Source organism: Larus michahellis, chromosome 7, assembly GCF_964199755.1.
Source record: "Larus michahellis chromosome 7, bLarMic1.1, whole genome shotgun sequence".
In the NCBI taxonomy this organism is placed as follows: domain Eukaryota; kingdom Metazoa; phylum Chordata; class Aves; order Charadriiformes; family Laridae; genus Larus; species Larus michahellis.
In genome coordinates, this window is record NC_133902.1 from 42593082 (window position 1) to 42615405 (window position 22324).

At 67.5% G+C, this 22324-nt stretch overlaps 1 protein-coding gene across 3 annotated transcripts in view; it reads right to left on the minus strand.

Annotated features, from left to right (window-relative positions):
- Positions 1–22324, minus strand: part of SPEG (striated muscle enriched protein kinase) — a 40135-nt gene that overhangs the window by 10867 nt on the left and 6944 nt on the right. Inside the window, exons 1-20 of one of the 3 annotated variants that reach the window (XM_074593766.1) lie at positions 20624–20790; positions 17047–17086; positions 15697–15726; positions 15169–15258; positions 14425–14806; positions 11765–13296; positions 10600–10743; positions 9713–9895; positions 7725–7936; positions 7360–7448; positions 6977–7158; positions 4588–4848; positions 3150–3308; positions 2823–3012; positions 2447–2676; positions 2148–2267; positions 1625–1729; positions 1307–1513; positions 1056–1179; positions 465–637 (exon numbers count right to left, since the gene is read on the minus strand). In XM_074593766.1, coding sequence (XP_074449867.1) covers positions 465–637; positions 1056–1179; positions 1307–1513; positions 1625–1729; positions 2148–2267; positions 2447–2676; positions 2823–3012; positions 3150–3308; positions 4588–4848; positions 6977–7158; positions 7360–7448; positions 7725–7936; positions 9713–9895; positions 10600–10743; positions 11765–13296; positions 14425–14806; positions 15169–15258; positions 15697–15726; positions 17047–17086; positions 20624–20656 — 4486 coding nt within the window. In that variant the 5' untranslated portion in view covers positions 20657–20790. Of the gene's footprint in view, positions 1–464; positions 638–1055; positions 1180–1306; positions 1514–1624; positions 1730–2147; positions 2268–2446; positions 2677–2822; positions 3013–3149; positions 3309–4587; positions 4849–6976; positions 7159–7359; positions 7449–7724; positions 7937–9712; positions 9896–10599; positions 10744–11764; positions 13297–14424; positions 14807–15168; positions 15259–15696; positions 15727–17046; positions 17087–20623; positions 20791–22324 lie in introns of those variants that run through there. The other 2 variants (XM_074593767.1, XM_074593765.1) reach the window with 2 other exon arrangements.

The following is a 22324-nucleotide window of genomic DNA, read 5'->3' on the forward strand; positions in this document are numbered from 1 at the left end:
TGGATGTGGGGTACTGTAGGGCAGTGCCACCCATGAGACCTCTGTGGGGCATTGTGGAGGTGTCCCCTATGGCTCTCAGCTATAGGGCACCAGGAGTTGGTGCCACCCCATTATAGACAGGTATGGGACACCCTGCAGCAGTGCCAGCCATGGCACATGGCTGAGGGACACCATGGGTCACTGCCACTCCACGCACACCGTCATGGGGCACATGGGATGCTTCTACCCAAGTCAGATATGGGTATAGGACACTGGGCAGCGGTATCAATACCTGGTTCATGTGTTTTCAGCCCCATGGGTCATTGCCACCCTATAGAGCAGCATCCCCATGGCATATGAGTATGGAGCACTGAGGGGCAGTGCCATGCTAAGTGGCATGGCTAATGGTACATGGGTTTGGAGCATCGTACGGCGATGCCACCCCCTGGCAGAGGGGCACGGCTTCCCGGCGAGGCGGCACCTACCTGCGAGGCGGAGGCAGAGGGTGCAGCGGGCAGTGCCGTGGCGGTTGGTCACCTCGCAGGCCAGTGGCCCCGCGGCCCCCCGGCCCACGCGCAGCAGCCGCAGGCAGTGCTGGTCATCGTCCGGCATCGTCATCTCGCACGTGCCCTGCTGCTCCCCCAGCACCTGCCCACCCCTGCAGGCACACCAGCTGCCACATCACAGCCCCACAGGCAGCCCCAGCCCCACTGCCCCACTGACAGCTCCCACCCCACAGCCCCATGGCCACCTCCTGACCCACAGACAGCCCCAGCCCCACTTCCCACCCTGCAGCCCCCACAAGCAGCTCACCCCCATTGCTAGCTCTGCCTCCTGAATGGCTCTCAACTCTTAGCACCCCCCAGACAGCACCCCCCTCACAAAAAAAGCCCCCCCCATGCAGGTCTGCGGAGCCCTGGACATCACCCTTGGGTGCACGCCCAGCCCAGCCCCAGGGAAGGACTCCCCCATGCACGGTGGGCTGCACAGGGAGCTGGTGCAGGAGCCCCTCTTTGTGCACCCCGTGGGATGATGTTGGGCACGGGGCAGGCAACAGGCACAGCACCATGTCTTACCTCTTCCAGGTGACGGTGGCCTCCACGTGGTTGATGGTGATGGTGATAGAGGCTGGCTGGCCCTCCACCACGTACACCACATCTGGCTTGTCCAGGATGACTGGGGCCTCTTCCAGGTAGGGACCTGCCACACGCGTTGTCACCACCATCTCTGGACCCCACGTTGCCCAGCCCTGGCCAGCTTACCACCCCGCCAGGGACAGAGACCCCTCCACCCCCATCACCCGTCCCCTCCCCACTGCCCCTCTCACCCCGGTCCAGGAGCTGCACGGGCCCCACAGGTGGGGAGGGCTTGCTGTTGGTCTTGGGGGTGGCAGTGATGACACGGAAGAGGTACTGGGCACCCTTGGTCAGCCCGTGCACCGTGTAGGTGGTGTCCCGCACACCGGCCACCAGCACCAGCCACTGCGTTGTGCCCAGCACTTGCATTTGCACCACGTAGGTCACCGAGTTGGGGTCTGCAGGGGGAGACGGTCAGTGCAGAGCCCCCGGTGTCAGGCTGGCCTGTGCACCCCATCGCGCCGTTGCCCACCCCCTGCCCACCCCCTTCCCAGCCCCAGCCACCTCACCTATGGCGGTGTCCAGCCACTTGGGCTTGTTCCAGGTCAGCATGATGGCTCTGCCAGTCACCGAGGCCACGGTGGGGGGCCCATCTGGGGGGGTTGGCACCACATCTGCATGGGGAGGTGGGCAGGGGTGTGAGTGTGGCCACTGCCACGGCTCCTCGGGTCATCTGCCTTACGCCCCGGGAGACATGGGCTGGAGGGGACAGATGGTGTCAGCGACCCCCCACTGGTTCCCCAGCAGGGGCTCAGCCTGGACGCCCCTGTGGGGCTGGTGGTCCCAGCAAGTCCCATGCCGGACCTGGGGCTCAAAGGATGGGTCCTGACCCTGCAAGGTGAGAACTGCACACATGACCTCGCTTTTAGGTTGGGTTAGAGACCTCCTGAAGTCCCCTCAAAGATGAACTGCCCTGGGATCCTATCATCCTAGGACCTCGCTACAGGACCGCTGACCCCCAGCCCCGGGGCACAGCCTGGCAGGGTGGCAGCGAATGGCCGCACATCCCTGGTGATGCCCGCTGCTGCTTACCGGTGACGTAGAGGTGTGCGTAGCACGTGGCCTTCCCCACTTTATTGGCGATGACGCTTTTATAGACGCCAGCATGCGCGTGGCTGACAGACGTGAACACCAGGCGATGGACATCCTTATCTGGGGGGGAACAGGGGGATACAGGTAAGACCACACCAGGCAAGCGGCACAGAGCTCACCTCCCTCCCTCAAGGGGCGCGAAGGCCTGGGGGGTGATGCCTCCTCCCAGGGTGTCCCCCCTTCCTCTGCCCTGGGCAGAGGGACCCCAAGGGGACAGAGAGGGTGGTGGTGAGCCCTACACTGCATCATCTTGCGGTCATCGGTGCTGTCAATGCGGGAGCCGTTGTGGAACCAGGTGATGGAGGGGTAGGGCAGCCCGGCCACCTGGCACTCCAGCACGGCCTCCTTCGACTCCACCACGTCCAGGTTGTGCAGCGGCTTCAGGAAATCGGGCATGGTGAAGCACTCTGTCTCCGTCTCCGCCTGCTCCGGCTCCTCTGGGATGGATGGCATCTTCTCCAGCTTGGATCTGCAAGAGCCCACACACGCTCATGGCAGGAGCACAGTGTCCCCAGCCCAGCCCCGACCCCAGGCTTTGCACAAGCCTGTTGCTCCCAGATGTCAGGGAGGGAGGAAGCAGGGGGGATGCAGATCCTGAAGATCCCTGAGTCTTACATCTGGGAGGCAGCAGATGGCCGCGGCTCCTCCACGTAGAGCTCAGCAGAGCACTCCACATGGCCGTGGGCATTCCTGGCAGTCACCGTGTACTGCCCCTCATCCTCGCTGCCCACGTGCACGATGACAAGCGAGTGCAGCCCCCCATCCTGCTGAATCCGCACATTCTCCCCCTCCTGCACTGGCTGGCCTGCGTGGAGACACACGCAGCATCAGCATCAGCATCATCAGCCCTCCCAGCCCCAAGCCCTTGGGTGCAGCCCCCAAGGGGATGGGGAGAGGTCTTCCTGCAGGGCCCTGGGCAAGCTCTCTGGGCTTGGGGGTTACCAAAATGGGTCCAGGTGACCGCCGGGGGAGGAGTCCCACTGATCATGCAGTTGAAATGCGCCGTCCGCCCTTCCACCACATCCACGTCCTCCAGCTTGCGGGTGAAGAGCGGCTGCACGGAGGGCTGCACCGTCAGCCGGGCGCTGCAGGTCAGCTCGTCTGCAAAGAGAGTGGGCAGGGGTGAGCAGGGCAGGAGGCAGCCTGTGACCCCCCAACGCAGCCCCAGTAGCCACCATGGCTGTAGCCGTGCGTACCCCACGCCCAGTGGGGGCTGAGCCCAGGTGTGCTGGGTGCCAGGCTCTGTCCCTGCACAGGGCGGGGGGGCAGAAGTGTGTGCAAGGTCCCCGTGCCCAGGGCTGGGGCTCTGCTGGCAGCGGGGTGCCTCTTTCCTCCCTTCGCAGCAGTACAGATGCCAGCAGCAAGGTGGGGTGGAAGGATGCCATGTCATGGGGGGGTCACAGCTGGCCTAGCCCCTTGGGGACAGGGTGGTGACACTGAAGCAGGCAGCACCAGCACATGCAGCACCCGGGTGCAGCATGGGGATGGGTGCAGGCTGGATGCTCCAGATGAGGGGGTTTGCAGCAGGGACTGCTTTTTTTGCAATCACAGTGTCATTGCCCACCCCAGGCAGGGATCGACACCATGCTCAATCACAGCCTCACCCCCCTGCACCCAAAACCGCTGCTGCCCTCAAATCCCCGCAGGCATACAGCCTCCTGCATGGAGGGATGCACAGGCACCAGCCGCAGGGTGCTGGGAATGCCAGTGCCCCCTGCACCCACCACAGCCTGGATTACTGCTGGGGGGCTGGAGAATGGAAAAGGGACCCTTGTCCCCACGCTGCCATGGGCGACAGAGGCTATGTGCAGCAGGCACAAGCACAGAGGGGTATCAGAGCCATGGGACAGAGGCTGGGTCTTGCTGGGCTTCCTCAGCTGCCACCAGTGATGGCTTGGTGGAAGAGGGTGGGTGGCCCTGATGCCCTGCCCATTGCCCCTGTCACCTCCCAGGCCAGCAGAGACAGGTTCGTACCGGAGCCGGGCGCCCAGAGGCTCTGGATCCCGGAGGATAGGGACAGCTGGGCTCCAGGGCTGTGTTCAGCCACGGTGCAAATGCATCTCCCCACGTTTCTGGGAGCCGCATGCATGCCGGCAGAGGTGCTGGGTGGGGTGGGACAGGGCTGCAGCAGGGCTCAGCATCCTGGAGCCCGAGAACTGATGCACACCAGCTTTCCCAGCTCCTGGGGGCAGAAACCACCCCCCCCGTCCTCCTGTCGCCCACCTCCAGCACTCACAGCCACATCCTATGGGGACCAGAGCCCCAAATTCGGGGTTGGGGGGGGAGGGGGCTGTCCACCCCCAGCACCCCCTTAGGGCCAAGCCCCGAGCGAGACCCCCACCCCTGCCCCGAGGAGCTGGGTGACCGCCCAGCCGCTTACCTTTGGCAGTGCTGAGCTTGCAGGTGTAGATCCCGCTGTCGTCCTCGTGCACGGAGGTGAGCAGCAGCTTGCACTTGCGCCCGTCAAAATGCATCTTGCATTTGAGCAGGGCGGGCTGGAGCAGCCGGCCCCGGGACAACCAGTCCACGTCCATGTCTGGCGGGCCAGCCACCAGGCACTCAAAGAGTGCCAGCTCCCCCGCCCCGACCACCACGTCCTGCAGGGGAACCACGATGGCCAGGGACTGGCACTCGGGGCGAGCTGCCCGGGAATTGGGGAAGAGAAAGAAAGAGAGAGAGAGAGAGAGAGAGAGACGCGTCTCAGCAACTGAAAAGCAACCATGAGAGGTGGCGGGGATGGAGGGAACGTGCGGGGCAGTGCAGGGGGACATGCGGGGAGGGGGCCCGGTGCGGCGGGCAGGGGGTGCAGCGGGGAAGGGTGGGAGGAGGAGGGCAGGGGGGGCGAGATGTGGAAAGCAGAGCTGAGCCAGGGAGGGGGCTGGGGGTGAGGGGAAGTGTCCGTGCCAGGAACACACCACACAGCGCTTTACCAAACAGATTTTATTAGAGCTACAAAAAAAAGGGTCACGGCCTCGCAGCCCGCCCCCCCGCCAAGCCCCCTCCCCGGGGAGAAGAGACCCAGAGCCGGGGGTGCTCCAGGCGGACCCCGAGCCCTGGGGCTGCGAGGGATGTCTCACGGTGGCCGGGCGGGCGCCTGGGTGGCCGCCACGAAGCCAAAGGGGCCGATGCTCTCCCTCCCTGCTGCGGCTGGGGCAGGGTGCTCCCCCGCGGGGTCCCCAGAGTCTCCTGTCCCCCACACTCTGAGGTGACCATTGCAGAGCTGCCACCACGCCACAGCCCCTTCCCTACAGCCCCAGCCAGCACGGCGGCAACCGTGGGCTCAGCTCCCTGCTCCCCTTCCCTGGGCGGTGAGGAGAGGCAGGACACGCAGACAGGGACAAACGGACGGAGCAAGAGACAAGACAGCATGGTACGGCCGCCCTGGCCCAGCTGAGGGGGTGCCTGGCACTCCCCCACCGCTCCCCCCACCCTGCCTCGGTTACGCCTCCCCCGGCCATCCAGCGAGCCCCTGCCCGCGGTCGAGGGCCCGCGTGTCCCCGCGGTGCGTCCAGGACGAGGCGGCGGATGGAGCAGAAGGTAATAACACAAGGTGAGGTCCACTGCCTAAGAGGTGTCCAACTAAGAGCCCCGCGGCCGCGGCTCTGAGAGATGCACCCCCTTATCGTACTCCCCCTGCGTACAGACAAAAACCGCAGTCAGCAAGCGGAAGGGTTAGTGCAGCAGCGACGGGGCCGGCAACGCACGCAGGCACACGCCAGCGCCGGCACGAGGGGTGCGAGCGCAGGCCAAGGCATGGAGCCACCGGCCAAGCCCCCCAAAAGGGGACAGGGCTTGGGCTGTCGCCCCCACAGCCCGGCTCCTGCCAGCCATGGGGCACTGGGCTGGCTCCTGCTCCCACCCCCCGTGCCGCCGCGCGTTGCCGGAGGCTGGGAGCGGGGTCCCGGCAGGGTAGAAGCAGTGCAGCCAAGGCCGGGGTGGGATGGACGCAGCCTGGGGGGCTCAGGCAGCCGTCAGCGGGGAGGGCTGGGGGGAGCAGGGCACACACAGCAAAGGGCAAGAGGAGGGAGGCAGCATCACTCGTCCCCGCAGGCTCCTTCCCTGGCCTTGGGGGACACCAGGCAGAGCCTGGCTATCAGTCCCGAGCGCCCCCTGCCCGCCCCCCAATTTGCATACATATATTGGGGTCCTAGGAGGACCACAGCTGGGCTGGGGAGGGGCGGCAAGGGAAGGGAACTGGACAGTCCAGTCCCATGCACACAGGCTGTTGCTGGAAATGGGCAGGGGGGAACCTCTCCAAGCCGCTCTGTGCCTGGCACGGCAGCTTGCAGACTGCCTGGGGCAGGAAGGGAGCTGTCGGCACGCAGGGTCATGTCCCCTGCAGGGCCACCAAGGGCAAAAGCCTTCCCTGCACAGCCAGGGGCAGCACCCGGCCTCAGCAGCGGGTACGTGGGGGGATGTGGGGCGAAGCTGGGCTGCGGGAGCAGCAAGCTCTGGGTCAGGCCGGCAGGGACCCTGGCACAGCTGCGTGGTGGGACCCAGGGCCGTGGGGCGGCACATCTGGATGGGGCAGCAGGGCAGCCTGCCTTCTGCTGCAGGGCCAGCCTGTGCGGGCAGCCCCAGGCACGCAGCTCCACTTTCCTGCTCCCGGCTTGTGCCCGCCTGCGCTGCAGCAGAGAAGGGCAGGCTGGCTCATCCCCTTCTTCCGCAGCACTGCAAAGAGGGGTCTGCAGTGGCCCCTTCCCCACACAGCTCATGCAGGAGCCAGCTGGCCCCTTGGGGCCGAGGAGGACGCACTCAGGGAGCTTTACCTCTGACCTCCAGCTTGGCCTCGCACTGCTTGGTGCCGTACTCGTTGACAGCCTTGCAGGTGTAGAAGCCGGTGTCGGTGCGCTCCGCCGCCAGGATGTGCAGTGTGAAGAGCCCTCGTGTCCCCTCTGCCTCCTCCGTGTGATGCCGGCGGCCGTACTTCACGGGCTGCCGGTTCCTCAGCCTGCTCGGGACACGGGCAGAGCAGCACGGTCATGACTGGCCCTGCACACCCACCCTGGCTGTCCCCAAAAGACCCTCTCTCCTCCACCCCCAACCCTGCTCAGGACAAGAACTCCCAACTGGCCATCCCCAAATGGGGAGGTCACCATGCCTGTGCCCTCCTTCCCTGTCCAGCTGTGATCCAACATGCTCTGGGACTCACCAATAAATGATGGGCTTGGGCTCCCCACGGACACGGACACTCATACTGACATCCTGCCCCTCCAGCACCGACTGGTCCGACAAGGACACCTGGGGAAAGCAGGGGTCAGAGAGCAGCGAGCACCCACCTGCACCCAAGGTCATGCATCCCCACCACTGCACCCAGGGCCACGTGTCCCCCATCAAAATGGCAGTCCTGGAGCACCAGGGGAGCTGCTGGGGCGCAGGCTGTCCAGGGCGCCTGGTGCACCCCATTTCAGGAGGTAGGAAGGCCTGACCTGGTACCTCCTGGCACCAGGGACCACAGGGCTGCGGTCACAGGGCACTGCTCCCCCTCTGCCAGGTCCAGAGGGGTTGTCAGCTCACCTCAAAGGTGGGTGCAGCCTTAAAGGTGCTCTCTGGGGACCCATGGGCAGCCCCATGCTCGGCTCTAGGCTGCAGCTTCATGGCTGGTCGGTGCTGGGGGGTGCCGGACTCGGGGAACTCTTCCAGGGGGCTCAGGTACTCTTCGTCCGAGGTGATGGGGCTGGCCTGGCCGAGGGGGGGTGCCAAGTTCGCATGCCTCTCCACGGCGGGGGCTAGCACAGGAGAGGCGGGATAAGGAGCTGGCAGCAGCCAGAGCCAGGCAGGTGTGTCAGGGCACCCCTCCCCACCACCCTGGACCCCGGGGGTGCCCGGGGACACCCATCCCACGGCACATCCCGGCTCGGCCGCAGCCAGCAGCGAAGGGGTGCGGGGCCGCGCAGGGGGAGGGAGGGAGGGAGAAGCACTCCACGGGACGATAAGGGGACGCGATATCCCGCAAGGCGACAGCAGGGCTCAAGTGGCTCTTACGCAGCAGCCCGCGCTCCCATCCTTAAGCCGCCCGGATTCCCGGGATGGCTGTCCCTACCCCGAGCCGGCGAGGGCTGAAGGTGACATTGGCAGCTGCGCTCCCCCAGCAGCCCGCCCGCCCGCCCGCTCCCCGTGGGGGGGCCTGCGTGGGGAGCCCACCCGGGATGGGAATGGGACGGGGGACCCGCGGGGCGCGGGATGGGTGCGGGGGCCGGGGGCGGGTGGTGCGGGGTGGGGAGCAGCCAGCGGCCCGCCTGCCCGGACACCGCGCAGGGGGTGCTGGCCCCCCTCCAGCCCGGCTGCCGGAGCGCCCTCACCTTCCCCCCCTCCGCCCCCCCCCCCCCTTACCGGGGGAGGCGGGCGGGCTGCCCGGTGCAGGATGAGGGCTGTGCCCCCCCGCGCCCCCGCGATGCCCTCGGGCAGCCCCGCGCCGGAGAACCGGAGCGGGGGGGGGGGGGGGGGGGGGGAGCCTCCCTCCTTCATTCCCCCGCCCGCCCTCCCTCCCTCCTTCATCCCCCCGCCGCCCCCCGCACTCACCGGGGGGCGCGGCCCCGGCAGCCCCCCCGCCCGGAGCCGAACCGGGCCGGGCCGCACCGCCGAGCCGCCGCTGCCGCTGCCGGGGCCGGTGCGGCGGTGTCGGGCGCGCATCCAGCCCGCAGAGCCGCCGGCCCGCTGAGCCCTCCCCGCCCCGGCGCCGCCCGGCCCCCGGGGCTGGGCCAGCGGCGCGGGGGAGGGCCCGCCGCGGGGCCGGGGGCTGCCGGGCCCCTGCCCGGCCCCCAGCCGCTGTGGCCCCGGCTGGCCCCTGCCCGGAAGCTGCTGTCCCGGGGTGCACCACGGAGCGGGTGTTTTTTTGGGTGCTTCCAGCCCCCAGGGCAGCTCTGGGCCCCTGCACGCTCCCCAGGGGCGCTCACAGGATGGGAAGCACATTGGGGCTGCGGCGGGCTGGATAGCCCCCAGCTAGCGGGGTGGAGGGTGGGCTGGGTACCCCCGCAGCTAGTGGGGTGGAGGGTGGGCTGGGCGCCCCCCGGCTAGCTGCTTGGTGGGCAGGCTGAGTGTCCCCCCAGCTTGTGGGGCAGGGTTATCCCCATGGCTAGCAGGTTGGAGGGCAGGGCTACCCCCACGGTTTGCAAATTGGAGGGCAGGCAGGGGTATCCCCATGGTTTGCAGGCAGGAGGCAGGGGTATCCCCATAATTTGCGGGGTTGGAAGCAGGGGTATCCCCATAATTTGCGGGTTGGAGGGCAGGCCTGGGGTAACCCCACGGCTAGTGGGGAGGCTGGGCTCCTCGCTGGGCGCCGGGGGATGCTCACAGCCCGACCCCGCTTCCCCCCGGCCTCCACAGCAGGATCCCTCCGTGCTTGCCGGGAGCACGTCAGCTGCTTTTGTTCAGACAGAGCCTTGTAGGGTAAGGAAGCCGGTTTCTTCCCAGTGACAGCAGCGGCCGAGCTGGCAGCCAGCCTGCCGCCGCGCCGGCCCTCCCACCGCCGGCCGCGCTCCCGCCGCCCGGCCGCCGGCACTCACCGGGCCGCACGCTGAGGATGGCACTGCAGCAGGTCGCCCCCACCTCGTTGGCCGCAGTGACGGTGTAGAGGCCAGCATCGGCTACCCGGGCGCTCCTGACCAGCAGGGTATGACGCTCACCCTCCGCCTTGATGGGCCGCGTCGTGCTGCTCCGCAGTGGGACCCCGTCCTTCCTCCAGGACACTGCCGGCAGAGGCGAGGGTCACCCGTGGGCAGGAGAGTCCCGGCTCCCCCGGAGGTCGGTGCGGGGTCGCGGCGAGGCCAGGCGAGCCCCTGCCTGGCCTGGGGACCCCTTTGCCATGGGGTTCCCACGGCCCCTGACAGAGCAGGGCTGGCCGCTGGCTGATTCCTGGCATCCTCCTGCCCTCCAGTGGAGGATGGAGGAGGGAATCGAAACCACTTGGCTTCTGCTCGGCTCTGTTGGCTGGTAGCGGCCCTGGCTGCCCAGCTGCCCCTGCCCACGTCCTCGCTATGGCATGCCTGGAGTCCGTCAGCCCTGAGCCGGGCACCGGGGCTCTCCCCCTGAGAAACCACCTGAGCTGTCCCAACAGCAGCCCAGAGCATCCCCTGTCCCTGCCGGCGCAGTGCTCCCAGGCCATTCTCCCACTCCCCCAACAGCCCAGCCCAGCGCGAGGGAACAGCAGACCCCCTGCCTGCACCCTGCCCTCCACACCGTGCCCGAGCTCATCACTCCTGCCTGGGGGAAGGCAGGGCGAAAGGGGTGCTCCCGAGGTGGGCACATCACCTCCCTGAGACACCCATCTGCGTGTCCCACTCCATACAATTGGATTGTCCCCAAGGGCGGCTCAGCGGGTGGGACGTGGACACGCAGAGAGCCCCCCTGCCACGCTCGCATCCCCCAGCCCCTGAGCCCCACGGTTGCTCACCTTCTGGCTGGGGGTTGGCTGTGACAATGCACTTGAGCAGCACCTCTGCCCCCACGGCCACTGCCATGTCCTGGATGGGGATCTCAAAGATGGGGGCTTCCAGAGGGTCCTCACCCGCTGAGACATAGGAGTCGTCAGAGGACTCTGGACAGAGAGAGACAGGCCCCGTGGCTGTCAGTGGGGTGGAGCGAGCAGGTCCTGTGCCATGCTGGGCTGTGTGCAGGCAGAGCAGGGTGCCCACAACACTCTGCCCATCCCTGCCAGCACGTGCCCCACACCCTCGCTGGGGCATCAGCAGGTCCCTCAGCCATGCAGTGGAGGAAAGGGCCACATCAGGGGCCACCATGGCACAGTGCCCGCAGTGGAACGAGGCAGAGGACCAGGGGGCAGGGAGCATACAGCCTGCTGTACATCCCTGTACAGCATAAGGGGTGAGGTGACAGCAGGGGGTGGAAGAAGGAGGGTTGTACAGCCCACTGCAGCTCGCGCTCTGAGCTCCATCCAGCCCCCCCGGGGGCGCTGGCTACTCTGCCCCTCCACATCAGCATCAGCCTCCTGGCTCCCCCCCCTCCCATGGCCCCAGACACAGGCAAAGGTCCTGGGGCTGCGCCAGGAGCCTCAGGCACGTGGGGCTGGCACTGCTCCAGTCAGAGCTGAGCCTGGAAGGAGCTCCTAGCCTGGGTGCAGTCTGGTCTCACCCCGCTGTGCTGGGGTGGGAAGGGTGGCTCTTCCCCAGCCAAGCCCCCACAGCATCCCCTGGGGATGCTTGGGCTGCACGCCCTGCCTGGAGCACCGAGCACGGTCCAGCCAGGACAAGCTGCAATGGGTGCCCTGTGCCCCAGGGCGGACAGACCAGCCCTGGGCTGGGTGCCAGAGGTCAGCACCCTGCGTCCTCCCTGGGCCAGGCAGGAGGGACAAAAATGTCAACAAGCGTCACGACCTCAAGGCCCAGCAAACCGGTACCCAGGCTGCTCTGACTTATAGCACTGGTTGGTGCCAACATCCCCAACCTGCAGAGCTGTGTCCCCCCGCCCCACCCCCGTGCTCTCCAGCACAGCCTGGGCTCCCTGCGCCTCCCAGGGGCAGGCTGGGGGTCCCCCATCCAGCTCAGGGGCTGGCTGGGCCAGCTTTGTGCCCACAGGGGGACAGAAAGCCATGCTCCTACCTAGCTCCGGAGAGGTGGGCCTGGCTCGGCGACCCTTCCCCTTGCTCCGTGTGCTCCTGCCTTCTTGAGCTGTCCGGCCACTCTCTTTCTTCTCTGACACTTTCGTCTGCCTTCTCTCCACCTCCCTGCCCGCGCCGTGCTGCCCTGCCCAGCTCCTCTCCAGGCGAGCCTCCTGCTCCATCCCCGGCTTCGCCCAGGGCAGGAACCGCACCTCTGCAGGAGCCTCCGGCCGCCGGTACAGCCCGTGGGGCACGGCCAGCCGGGCGGCCAGGGCTTCATTCACCACCCCAGAGGCACGGGCTCCACCGGCGGGAGCCCCGTCCGGGCACGGGCTGCCTTGGGTGGGACCCGCCTGCGAAAGGACCGCCCGTCCCTGGGGGGTGGCTTGCGCCAACGGCCACTGCTCCTTCTTCTTCACTTCCCCAGTGCCTTCTTGCTGAGGACCCTTCCTGGTGCCTGCATCCTCCGCCTCGGTGGGCTGACCGGCCACCGTGCCGCCCCGCGCTGGGGCTTTCTTCCCGCGCTGCCCCCCTGGCTCCGGCTCCCCGTCGGGTCCCACCAGTGCCACGCTGGAAAGTGCCAGGTGCTGGATGACGTGCGTGCTCTCCGCTGGTGGCAAGGTCTTTGGCAGCGGTGCCTTGCGCCCACCAGTGCCCTGAGAGGAGGGGGTGCGGGGGGCACGGGGGGCAGGGGGCTCGCTGGCTGCCGGGGGCGAGGGTGCCGGGGGCAGCCCGGCTTTGCACAGCTCCTGGGAGCGCCGCAGCTGCTGCTTGGAGACCGTCCGCTTGATGCGAGTCAGCTCCTCTGCAAACTTGTGCTCGATGGCGTAGACGCGGCCGGCGAACTTGCCCCGCTCGTCGAAGGAGGCAGCTTTCTGCCGGAAGGCCAAACGCCGGCACGCCGCCGTGCTGCCTGGCTCCCAGCGGCTGCCTTCCCGCACGTCCTCCCGGGAGCCGCCTGGCGTGCCAGCACGGCGTGAGCCGGAGCCGGGCTGGTCGAAGGAGCGTGTCTTGCGGAGGGGCAGGCAGGGGTGCACGGGGAAGGGGCTGTCCGCCTGCTCCAGGCTCCTCCGCCGCTCCTCAAAGTACTGCAGCCTCTCGAAGATCTTGGAGCCGGCACGCACCAGCTTGGGGGATGCCCGGACGGAGATGCGTCCGGAGGCGTCGCTCATGGGTGTTTGGGGACGGGACTCCTGCGTGCTGCCCTGTGAGTACCCTGAGGACTTGGGCTTCTTGATCTTCTCCTCGTACTCCTCAGGGACGGTGTCCTGGTACTCGGCCGGCACTGAGGACTTCTTGCGGGGGGTCACGGGTGTGAGGGAGGGGACACCAGAGCCACGGGCGGCAGGCTGGGACGTGGCACCAGCAGGCGGCAGCAGGCACTGGCCAGCACGGGGAGATGGCGAGCGGATGATGGGCGGCTTGGCAGTCAGCGGCAGGGCAGCGGGGGACCTCGGGGGCTCGGCACCAGGCTTTGGAGAGACGGGGCCACTGTGGGGTTCATCTCTCCGGTAGCCCCCTTGGGGGATGCTGCTGCAAGGGGAGAGACAGAGGAGCGCAATTCAGAGCCCGCCCTCGCCTCCTGGCTGCATCCCTGCTCCCAGCCCACAACACAGTGCCCAGTGGGGCATGACAAGGCGGGCAGGTGGCTAGGACAACCCGGGGACTGGGGAGTCTCAAGAGGCCCTGGCGAGTGAATCTGGCCACCCCAAGACCACCAGGAGCTGTCTGGGTTGGGCGAGAGTCCTGGGCTGCTGTGACACAGTGGTATCCCCTTGCCCAGGGCCACCCACGTGGGACAGTGGGGTGATACTGGGATACCCAGTGAGTCCCCTCCCCCGGGCCACCATGCCGACAGGACCGGCGGGCAGGGGGTGCCCCAGATTGCCGGGGTGTCCTGCTGTGCTGGTGCAGCTCTTCCACAAGGCAGAGGGGATCCCCAAGGCTACAAGCCATCCCCCTGTGCACATGCTGCCGTGGGCATGTCCCCCCGTCCCACTTGCCCCCAGGGGGGTCTCAGCGATCGTGGTGCAGAAATCATAAGATGGAGATGAGGTTCTGGTGGAACAAGCAGCCTCGAACAAAAAAAGGGGCGGGATGGAGGTTGAAGGAGCAGGCCTGAGGGGATGGGCACTGAAGGCAGCGGGGAGGAACGGGGACTCTGAGCACGTCAGCAGGTCCTGGGGAAGCAGCACGTCCCTGGCCCCTGCTGCCACCCCTGTGTGGTGGGGACTGCAGGGGGTAGAGCCTTGCCAGCGGGTGTCCCAGGCTGCCGTGCAACCCCAGGTCCCCACACCGTGGGCTGCGCAGAGCCCCCACGGCTGGGCAGGATGTGGGGACACGCATGGCACTGCCTGTGGCTGGGATGCTGCAGCTCATGCAGCAGCGCAGGGGTTACCCCCAGCCCCAACGTGGCCACAGCAGAAAGAAACCTCACTCCACGTCCCCCCACCTCACCCAAGGACCTGTACTCTCCCCTGGCCCAAATTGGTCCCACCTCCTCGCCGGGAACTGGCTGCCTACTGCTCAGAGCCCCCATTCCTCATCCAGGCATGGTGAAGGCAAAGAAAGCCCAGGCGGAGGGGAGGAGATGGCTGCGGGGGTTGGAAGGAGATGGCCCCAGCGCGATGTCCCCTCCGCGCGCTTCCCCTGGCTACTTACACGTGGAGCGAGAGCGCCCGTCCTCGGTACAGGCTGAAGGCGCTGCCGTACGGGTCGCTGGCCACCGAAAGGCTATCCTCCGACCCCCAGCTTGTGCCCACCAGATTAGCCCGAGATGCCCGCACCAGCGGCTCCACACCCAGGTGCCGGACCTCGGCGCCACGTGGGGCCGGCGCGTTTGCTTGCCTTGGGGTTCCCTGCGGCTGCTGCCAGGCAGCGGGGCGGAGGTAGGGTCCCCGTGCGGGGAGGCTGGCATCCGTTTCCTTCTCCACCACGGTCTGCTGGCTGCCCGACCAGCTGGAGCGCTCCTCCGCCTGCGACAGGGCCAGCACCGAGGTTGGCGTCGTGTTCATGGAGGCGTCCACGAGGGTATCGGACCCACCTGGAAGGAGAGGGGTGAGCCGGCACCGGGTGCCTGCAGGGATGAGCCCAGCACCCTGCTCGGAGAGGGCTGGGGTATCCCACGATGTCCCAAGCAGGCTGCCCCAAGCTCTCTCCCCTTTGCATGGGTGGACCACGGCTCCCCCCTCCATGGAGACCCCCAAAGCTGGGCCAGCACAGCCCTCGTGAGGTGGCCATGCCCATCAGCTGGTGCTGCCCTAAGCCCTCTCCCCTTTGCATGGGTGGACCACTGCTCCCACCCCCACATAGACCCCCAAAGCTGGGCCAGCACAGCCCCTGTGGAGTGGCCATGCCCATCAGCCGGTGCTGGGGCTCGGTGCCAGCCAGGTGCCCCCTGCTCACCCGTGGGGGTGCTGAAGGCCGTCTCATCCTGGAGCTCGCTGCGCTGTGTCACCTGGGGGTCGCTGGGCTCATCCTCGCCCGTCTCCGAGTCTGGGGAGGTGGGGGGGAGGGGGGAAGAGCAGGGGGTGAGGGGACACGGGGACAGCAGGCCAGGCTGGCGCTGCCCCTTGCAGACCCACTGGCTCCAGGGGCAGGAGCGTGATGCCTGGGCAGCTCCGGGAGGAGGCAGCGCCAGGGCAGGGGGCATGACTGTGACCTGCAGGGACAAGCTGCCAGCAGGGAAAGGCAGGACCAGGGGCGGGAAACTCCAGCAGGGCAAGGGCAGGCAGGGGAGGGCAGGCAAAGCAGGCAGGAGCAGCGTTAGGTTACGGGAGGAAGAAAAACGGCGGTGGGAATGCAGCTGGTGGAGGCAGCGTGAGGATGAGGAGGAAGGGCAGGGGGACAGCGGTGGCAATGGGGCAGGGTGGCAGGCTGGGGCACAGGGCCTGCTCTGGGGTCGGGGCTGGCATCGGGCAGGGGTCTTCCTACCGTAGCTTTGTTTCCTGCAGGAGCGGAAAACTTCGCTTCCATAGGGGCAGCAAGAGAGAGAGAGACATCAACACCCGGTTATCGGCCCGGCCTGCGGAGACGCGGGGGGCAGCAGGGAGGGACCTTGTACCCAGCGTCTCCCCGCGCTGTCATGAGGCAGGGACCTGCTGGGGCCAGCACCTGGATGTGCCATGCCGGCTCGGAGAGCCTGGCACAGGGTCCAGGCATGGGGCCAGGAGTGGGCTTTTGCCCATCTCAGGACCCCATGAGGACACCCCATGTCCTGCCCAGCCCCCTGGCAGGGGCCAGGTGCCCACAGGGTGTGGAAACAGGCCTGTTTCCCCCAGATTTCCCCACCACATCTCCAGTCTGCACCCACGTTCACCGCACGCTGCTCCGCACCCACGTTCACTGCGCAGACCCTCCTTGCGCACAGACCGTCCCCCCTGCGCAGTGCTCGGCACCATCCCCTTCCCATGCCACGCCACATCCCGCCCGGCAGGACACTTGCCTCCTGTCCCCGGAGCTGTGGGAGCTGCCCCATGGGGTGGCCTCACCGCCGCAGCATCTGCACATCCCTGCGCTCCCCAGGGCTCCACAGCTTGGGGCTGGACCCCCCCGGCCAGTGCCCCAGCTGGGCGCTCCTGGGGGTGCTGGGGCACACGGACATGTGTGTCCATGTGCAAGCACCCACCCTCTGTGCATCCCCTACCCCACCAGTGGCAACTGCTGCAGGGTACGGCTGTGCCCCACAGCACGGCCCTAGTTGATAAAGCAGCGATGCTCAGGGTAAGGCATCAGCGAGAGCCTCCCCACAGGCGGGATGCGGCCAGGCCAGATCAGCGCCACCCTAAAGTCCTGTCCCAGGAAAACCGATGCCGTGCAGCCAGGGAGAGCCAGCCTTTCCCCCCTGCCACCGCCTGAGCCCTCACAAGCTGCCAGAACTGCCGCAAGGGACGTGTCCCCTGTCCCACCACCGCTCTCCTCCACTGAGTGCCATGATATGGTGGCGGACCACACTGCTCCCCGCCACCTTGAGCTGCCCCTCCGCACCCTGGTACAGCGCCAGCTGCCCTGTGCACTGCCAGCACACTGGGCTCCCCAGCCTGGCCATGACAGCCTGGCAGCCCCCGAGAAACCGCAGCTGCGGGGCCAGGAGCAGCCCAGCCTTGCAGGGGACAATGGGAGCCCCCGACTGACTGGGACCCTGTTTTGGGGCTGTCGAGCTGCAGCCCAGCCCTGCCCAGTCTCTGCTCGCTGCCCCCCACCCCCGGCACGGTGGTGGGGCTGGACCCCGTCCCGGCATGCTCCGGGGGGTGGGGAGAGCCAGGTCCTGGTAACTCAACGCACCATGCGTGAAGCGCCCAAAGCGCCGCGAGTGGCCGGTCTTCTGCAAAGGAAAAGAGAAGAGAGCGTTACCCACAGCACGGTGCCACACGCCTGCTCACGTACACAGGCACACACAGTGCTGGCACGGCACAGCCGCACCCACAACAGGCACACGCCCCATCACGGCACACGCGGCACCACTCACACCCACAACCGCTCGCACACACGCACGCATACACACACACACAGAGAACACGCGGCACCACTCACACCCGCAACTGCTTGCACACACACACGCATACACACACACACACACACACACACACAGAGAGCACATGCGGCACCGCTCACACCCACAACCGCTCGCACACACACGCACACGCAGAGCACACGTGGTGCCACTCACACCCTCCTGCTGGCAGGGCAGACCCGGCAGCGCTCGCACGCACATGCAGACACTCACCCCCGGCTGCGCGCCCACGGGGTACCCGCAGGCACACACCCACAGGGTACCTGCAGGCACACACCCCCGGGCACACACCCCCGCGCTCGCGGCTGTGGGCGGCTGTAGGTGGACACGTGTAGCACATGCCCAGCCGTGCACGCACACACTCGCACGCGCTTGTGTGCACACGTGTGCGTGCACACACACCCCCACACCCCCCTTGGTGATGGCACTGCGCACCCCAGCCCTGTGCCGCTGTCTGTGTCTGGGGGTGACATTGCACCCCATCCCTGTGCCGCTGCCTGTTCCAGGAGTGACACTGTGCACCCCAGCCCTGCCCTGCTGGGCACCCCCCTATGCCCAGGGAGGTGACAGCCTCAGGCAATGTGGCTACCCTGGCACCACTCCCCACAGCCAGCACCGCCTGCAGCAAGGTCTTTGCCCAGGCGGGTGCCCAAATGCTCCACAGACCCTTCAAAGCCACTGCCCACGCCAGCTCGGGGACCAGGCCAGCAAAGCGTCTTCCAGGCGCTGGCCCAGACGCCGCCATGGGCACAGGCCCAGCACAGGGACAGCATCCCCCATCCCCAGCGGGGGCCGTGCCAGCTGCGAGGGAGGCTGCCTGGCACAAGTGGCATGGGATCGGCCCGTCTGCGCGGGGCCGGCGGCGTGGGGCCCATGCTCGCCCGCACCGTCTGGGCAGGCAGGCAGGACCCGAGCACGGGGCGGAGGCGCCGGCAGCTCCCTGCCAGCTCGGCTGCCCTCCGCACCGCAGCCGTGGGGCCCGGCACCCTCATGCCAAGGAAGGGACCAGCCCAGGGCGACCCGGCTGCCAGGTCCGGCGAGCACTGACACCGTCTCCCAGAGAAGCAGAGGGATGGGGTGATCTCCAAGGCAGGCAGGAGCGGCGATGCGGCGTGCAGACAGGCAGAGCTGGGCTGCCAGGGCTGAGCATCCTTCCCAGCCAGTCTGGGTGACGGGGTCTCCCCAGGACACTGAAGCCCTGTGCCCTGTCTCCCAGGCATGGAGCCCAGGGCTGGCCACCCAGCTTTCTTGAAGCCCTTAGCGCTGCCAGCCCTTCCTGCCTCCCCACAGCTCACAAGCAGGGTCACGGACAGACAGCCCCTGGGGACAGCTAACCAAGCATGGCCAGCAGTTAGTCGCCCTTGGAAGGGCAGTGGGCTCATTTCACGTGCCCCAAAGCTGCTGCCACTGCAGTGGCAGCCCCTGCTCGTGGGCAGCGGCTGGGGGCTCCCACCAGCCCCCTGCCTGCATGCAGTGCTGGCCAGAGGGCAGCGGCTGCACGAGACACATTTGTATTCAGGCTGAGCCAGGCTTCACCTCCCCTCCTCGGCTGACTGTGCTGGTTCTGGCTGGCAGCCCGTCTTCCAGGCCAGGGAAAGATAGATGAATGATTAACTGCACCATCGGCGGATAATTCCCCCATTAAAAAATGAAAATGCAATTGAGTGCCATTATCGGGTGCTCTTGTGGCTTCCCCAGGGACTGGCGCCATCAGCTCCCCATCAAATATGGTGACTGCACCCAGTGGGCCTGGGCTGGGCTCCATCACCCGGAGCTATGGGGTGGCTGAGCCCCCTCCCCTCTTCCCTGCAACAGGTCCCTGCGGGACTGGGGTACCCCGCAGCCAAGACCCCCCTCGGGTGCAGCACCCGCCCACAGCTCGTCAGGGAGTGAGTGCTGGGTGATGTGGGGTCATCCCCGAGCAAGGAGGTGGAAAGGGGGGCAGGAGAAGCTCAGGGCTTGCCATGGGGTTGGGTTCTGGGCGAAGGGGCCAGCTGGAGAGTGGGGGGTGTGCTCCCTGCCTGGGATTTCATTTGCACCCTGGGAAAAGAGGTGGGGGAGCCCCAGGAGCTCGCTCTGTGCCCACCCAGCCCGAGGTGGGGAGAAGGCTGGCAGGGAACAGCACCCAGCTTCAGCCCTGCCCCACAGGGCAGCCAGGTGAGACCTGGTGCTGTCTCCTACCCCCATGCCAGGCACATCTCCCCCCCTGCCCAGGCTAGGGTCCTGCCCTGGCCCTGGCACAGGACATCCCTAGCCATGGCCATGGGGCCAAGGGGAGTCAGGGGGGAGAAGGTGGTCCTGGGACCATAGAGCACAGCCCATGCAACCTGCTGCCGCCTGGCATGTGGAGCCCAGCACCACATGGCACTGGTGCCACTGGTGAAAGACAGGTAGCTAGAGAACAGGGACAGGGTGAGGTGGGGAGGCAGTGGGTGGCTTGCCTGGTGCGCGGGGACAGCCGCTGTGGGTGTGCCAAGACCACCCATGCCCAGCCAGCGCAGCAGGACCCTGCCCCACCACATGGGCAAGCCCCTGGGCTTGCTGCTCCCAAGGGCAGGTGGGGCAGCCAGGCAGTGCCACCCACCCTGCCCCGGAGGGACCTGACTCCCAGCATCCCTGGGAACCTGTGTCCCTCAGCACATCCTGCACCCCTGGGAAGGGACTGTGGTTCACAGCCCCTCCCCAGCCCCTGCTGGGCCACCAGGCAGGGTGACAGCAGGGAGGCTACGTGCCTGCACTGGGTGGAGCAGCGGGGTGGCCTTGTGCGCTCCGGGGGAGCTGGAGGCGGGGGGCTTCCTGGAAGGATGCTCCCCATCCTCCACCCCCCGCCGAGGCCAAGTGACGTCCTTGTTCCTTGCTCGGCGGCGGAGCGTGTGGCGGGGCCCGCGGAGGAGCCTTGCCTGTGCCAGGCATGCTCCTGACGCGGAGGGGATGACGCATGCAAAGCCTCGTCTCCAGCTCCGTGACCACCGGCAGCGGGGCCGGGGGGAGCCATGAAGCAGCATCCATTTGCTTCCCTGGCTCCGGAGAGCAGAGAAGGGAGAGGGTGGCACAGGAGGAAGCCCCCGGCAGGGGTTTCAGTCCTGCTGATGGCACAGGCGGTGCAAAGCACCTGCCCTCTGCCCATCCTGCCCGGGCTGGCGAGGACAGGCAGGCAGCTGGCGGCTCTGCAAGCAGGGATGGAGCTGTCGATGGGCGAAGCCCTAGGGAGCCCCGGGTGGCACCAGCAGGGCCGGAGGGACACCTCCATCCCCATCCCCATCCCCATCCCCATCCCGATGCGCTCCCGCTCCCCATCACTGCCCCCTCCCCCCGGCATCCGCCGGCGCGGCAGCCCGAAGCCCTTACCTGGAAACGCTTCTTCACCCAGATCTTCTTCATGCTTCTGCAGAGCCCCGCTGGCCCGGTCACACCGGCTCAGGCCCGGCAGGACGCCAGCCCGCTCCCGGCGGGGTCCCCGCTGTCAGCAAGCCGGGGGGGCAAGCGATGCTCCGAGCATCCTCCACCGCCGGCAGCCGGGGACGGCGGAGGGAGAGGAAGGGGCTCGCCAGGTTGGGCTCTCGGGAGGGCTGGAGCTGTGAGCATGAAGCATCACTGGAGTGCTCCTCCCTCCATCCTTCCCCCGCCTGCCTCCGCCTCCGCCCCCCCGCCAGCCCTGGCACACAGCGACAGCGGCGGGGGACGGGCGGGGCACAGGTGGCGGGGGGCGAGGGCAGCCGCGGGGCGGGGAGCGCACGTCCTCCCCTCCCCGCTGGCTTTGGCTACACGGCCCTCAGGGGTCCGAGCTCCCTGCCCAGCGATGCGGCTGTACCACTGTCCCCTGCCATCGGTCCATCCTGCCCCACCGCCCGGGGCAGGGGCTGCTCTTCTCTCCCGTGCTCAGCACCGTGGGGCACAGCCCACCACTGCGGTTCCCGCACGCACCCCGACGGGGACCAGAATGACACAACACACCCCGCCAGCGCTGCATGCCACCGCCCTCCATGCGCTGCCCCCAAAGTGCTCCTGAACAGGGCGGCTCCACTGCCACAGCCGCCACAACCCTGCACGCAGCAGCAAAGCTGTGGCGCAGTGTGCCACGGCACTGCCCAGCCAAGATCCAGGCTCGGGCCCCCGCATCCTCCAGCCATCGGCAGTGCACAAAGGTTCCCTTACCAAGGCACGGGTGTGGGTCCCAGCACTGCTGACCCACCTGCACATGAACAAGAGCTAATATGGGCGCAGTCCTGCAGAGAAACCCCCCTGGCACTGCCCATGCCACGGCACAAGACCCCCTTGAAAACCACACAGCCTTTCCTTGCAAACCATGGAGCCTCCATCCCCAGGCACCCAGTCCCCTAAGCCAGACCTTGCACCCTGTCCCCCGGGTGCCTCAGGACCCAGGTGGGACGGCAGGGCTTGACTGCTCGGCCCTGGGCTACCATCAGTGCTTTGTGGCTGGTGGAGGCGCAAGCATGCCCTGGGGAGGCAGGCTGTTGTCCCTGTCTGTGTTGCATGACACACATGAGACCTCCCCTTGTCCTGGGAGGAAGACCCACGGCACAGCTAAGGGCAGGACTGGGTGCCCACGACCAAGCTGTGATGGTGCAGAAGCTGTGGGTCCCCGGTGAGGCTGGTCAGGGCCATTAAGACACACTAGTGCCCCCAGGGTGCTGGCACAACCCTGGCACACCTGTTCCAGCCAAGTGTCCCCAGCCCTGCCAGCCTGTCCCTGTTCTCTGTGTCACACTGCGAATAAGTCAGAGGGGCAGTCCCAGCCCCACAGCCTCAGCGGGGTCCTTCCTTCCTGCCTGCTGTGCCCCCGCCCCCAGCTCTTGGTGCCCTGCATCCCCAGCTCACCAAGCCATTGAGCACCACAGCACCCATCAGCCCCATTTTCCAGGCTCCTGGAGAAGCTGACAAGGTCCCGGCCCCACCGGCTGTCCGTGCTGCCCCCTCCCACTGCAGAGCATCCGTGGGGATGCTGCTGGAGGCCTCCCCACCCAGCGCTTGTCCCCATGCTGCTCACCTGTCCCCTGGGGAGCCAGCCACCCCACGCAGGGCTGCACA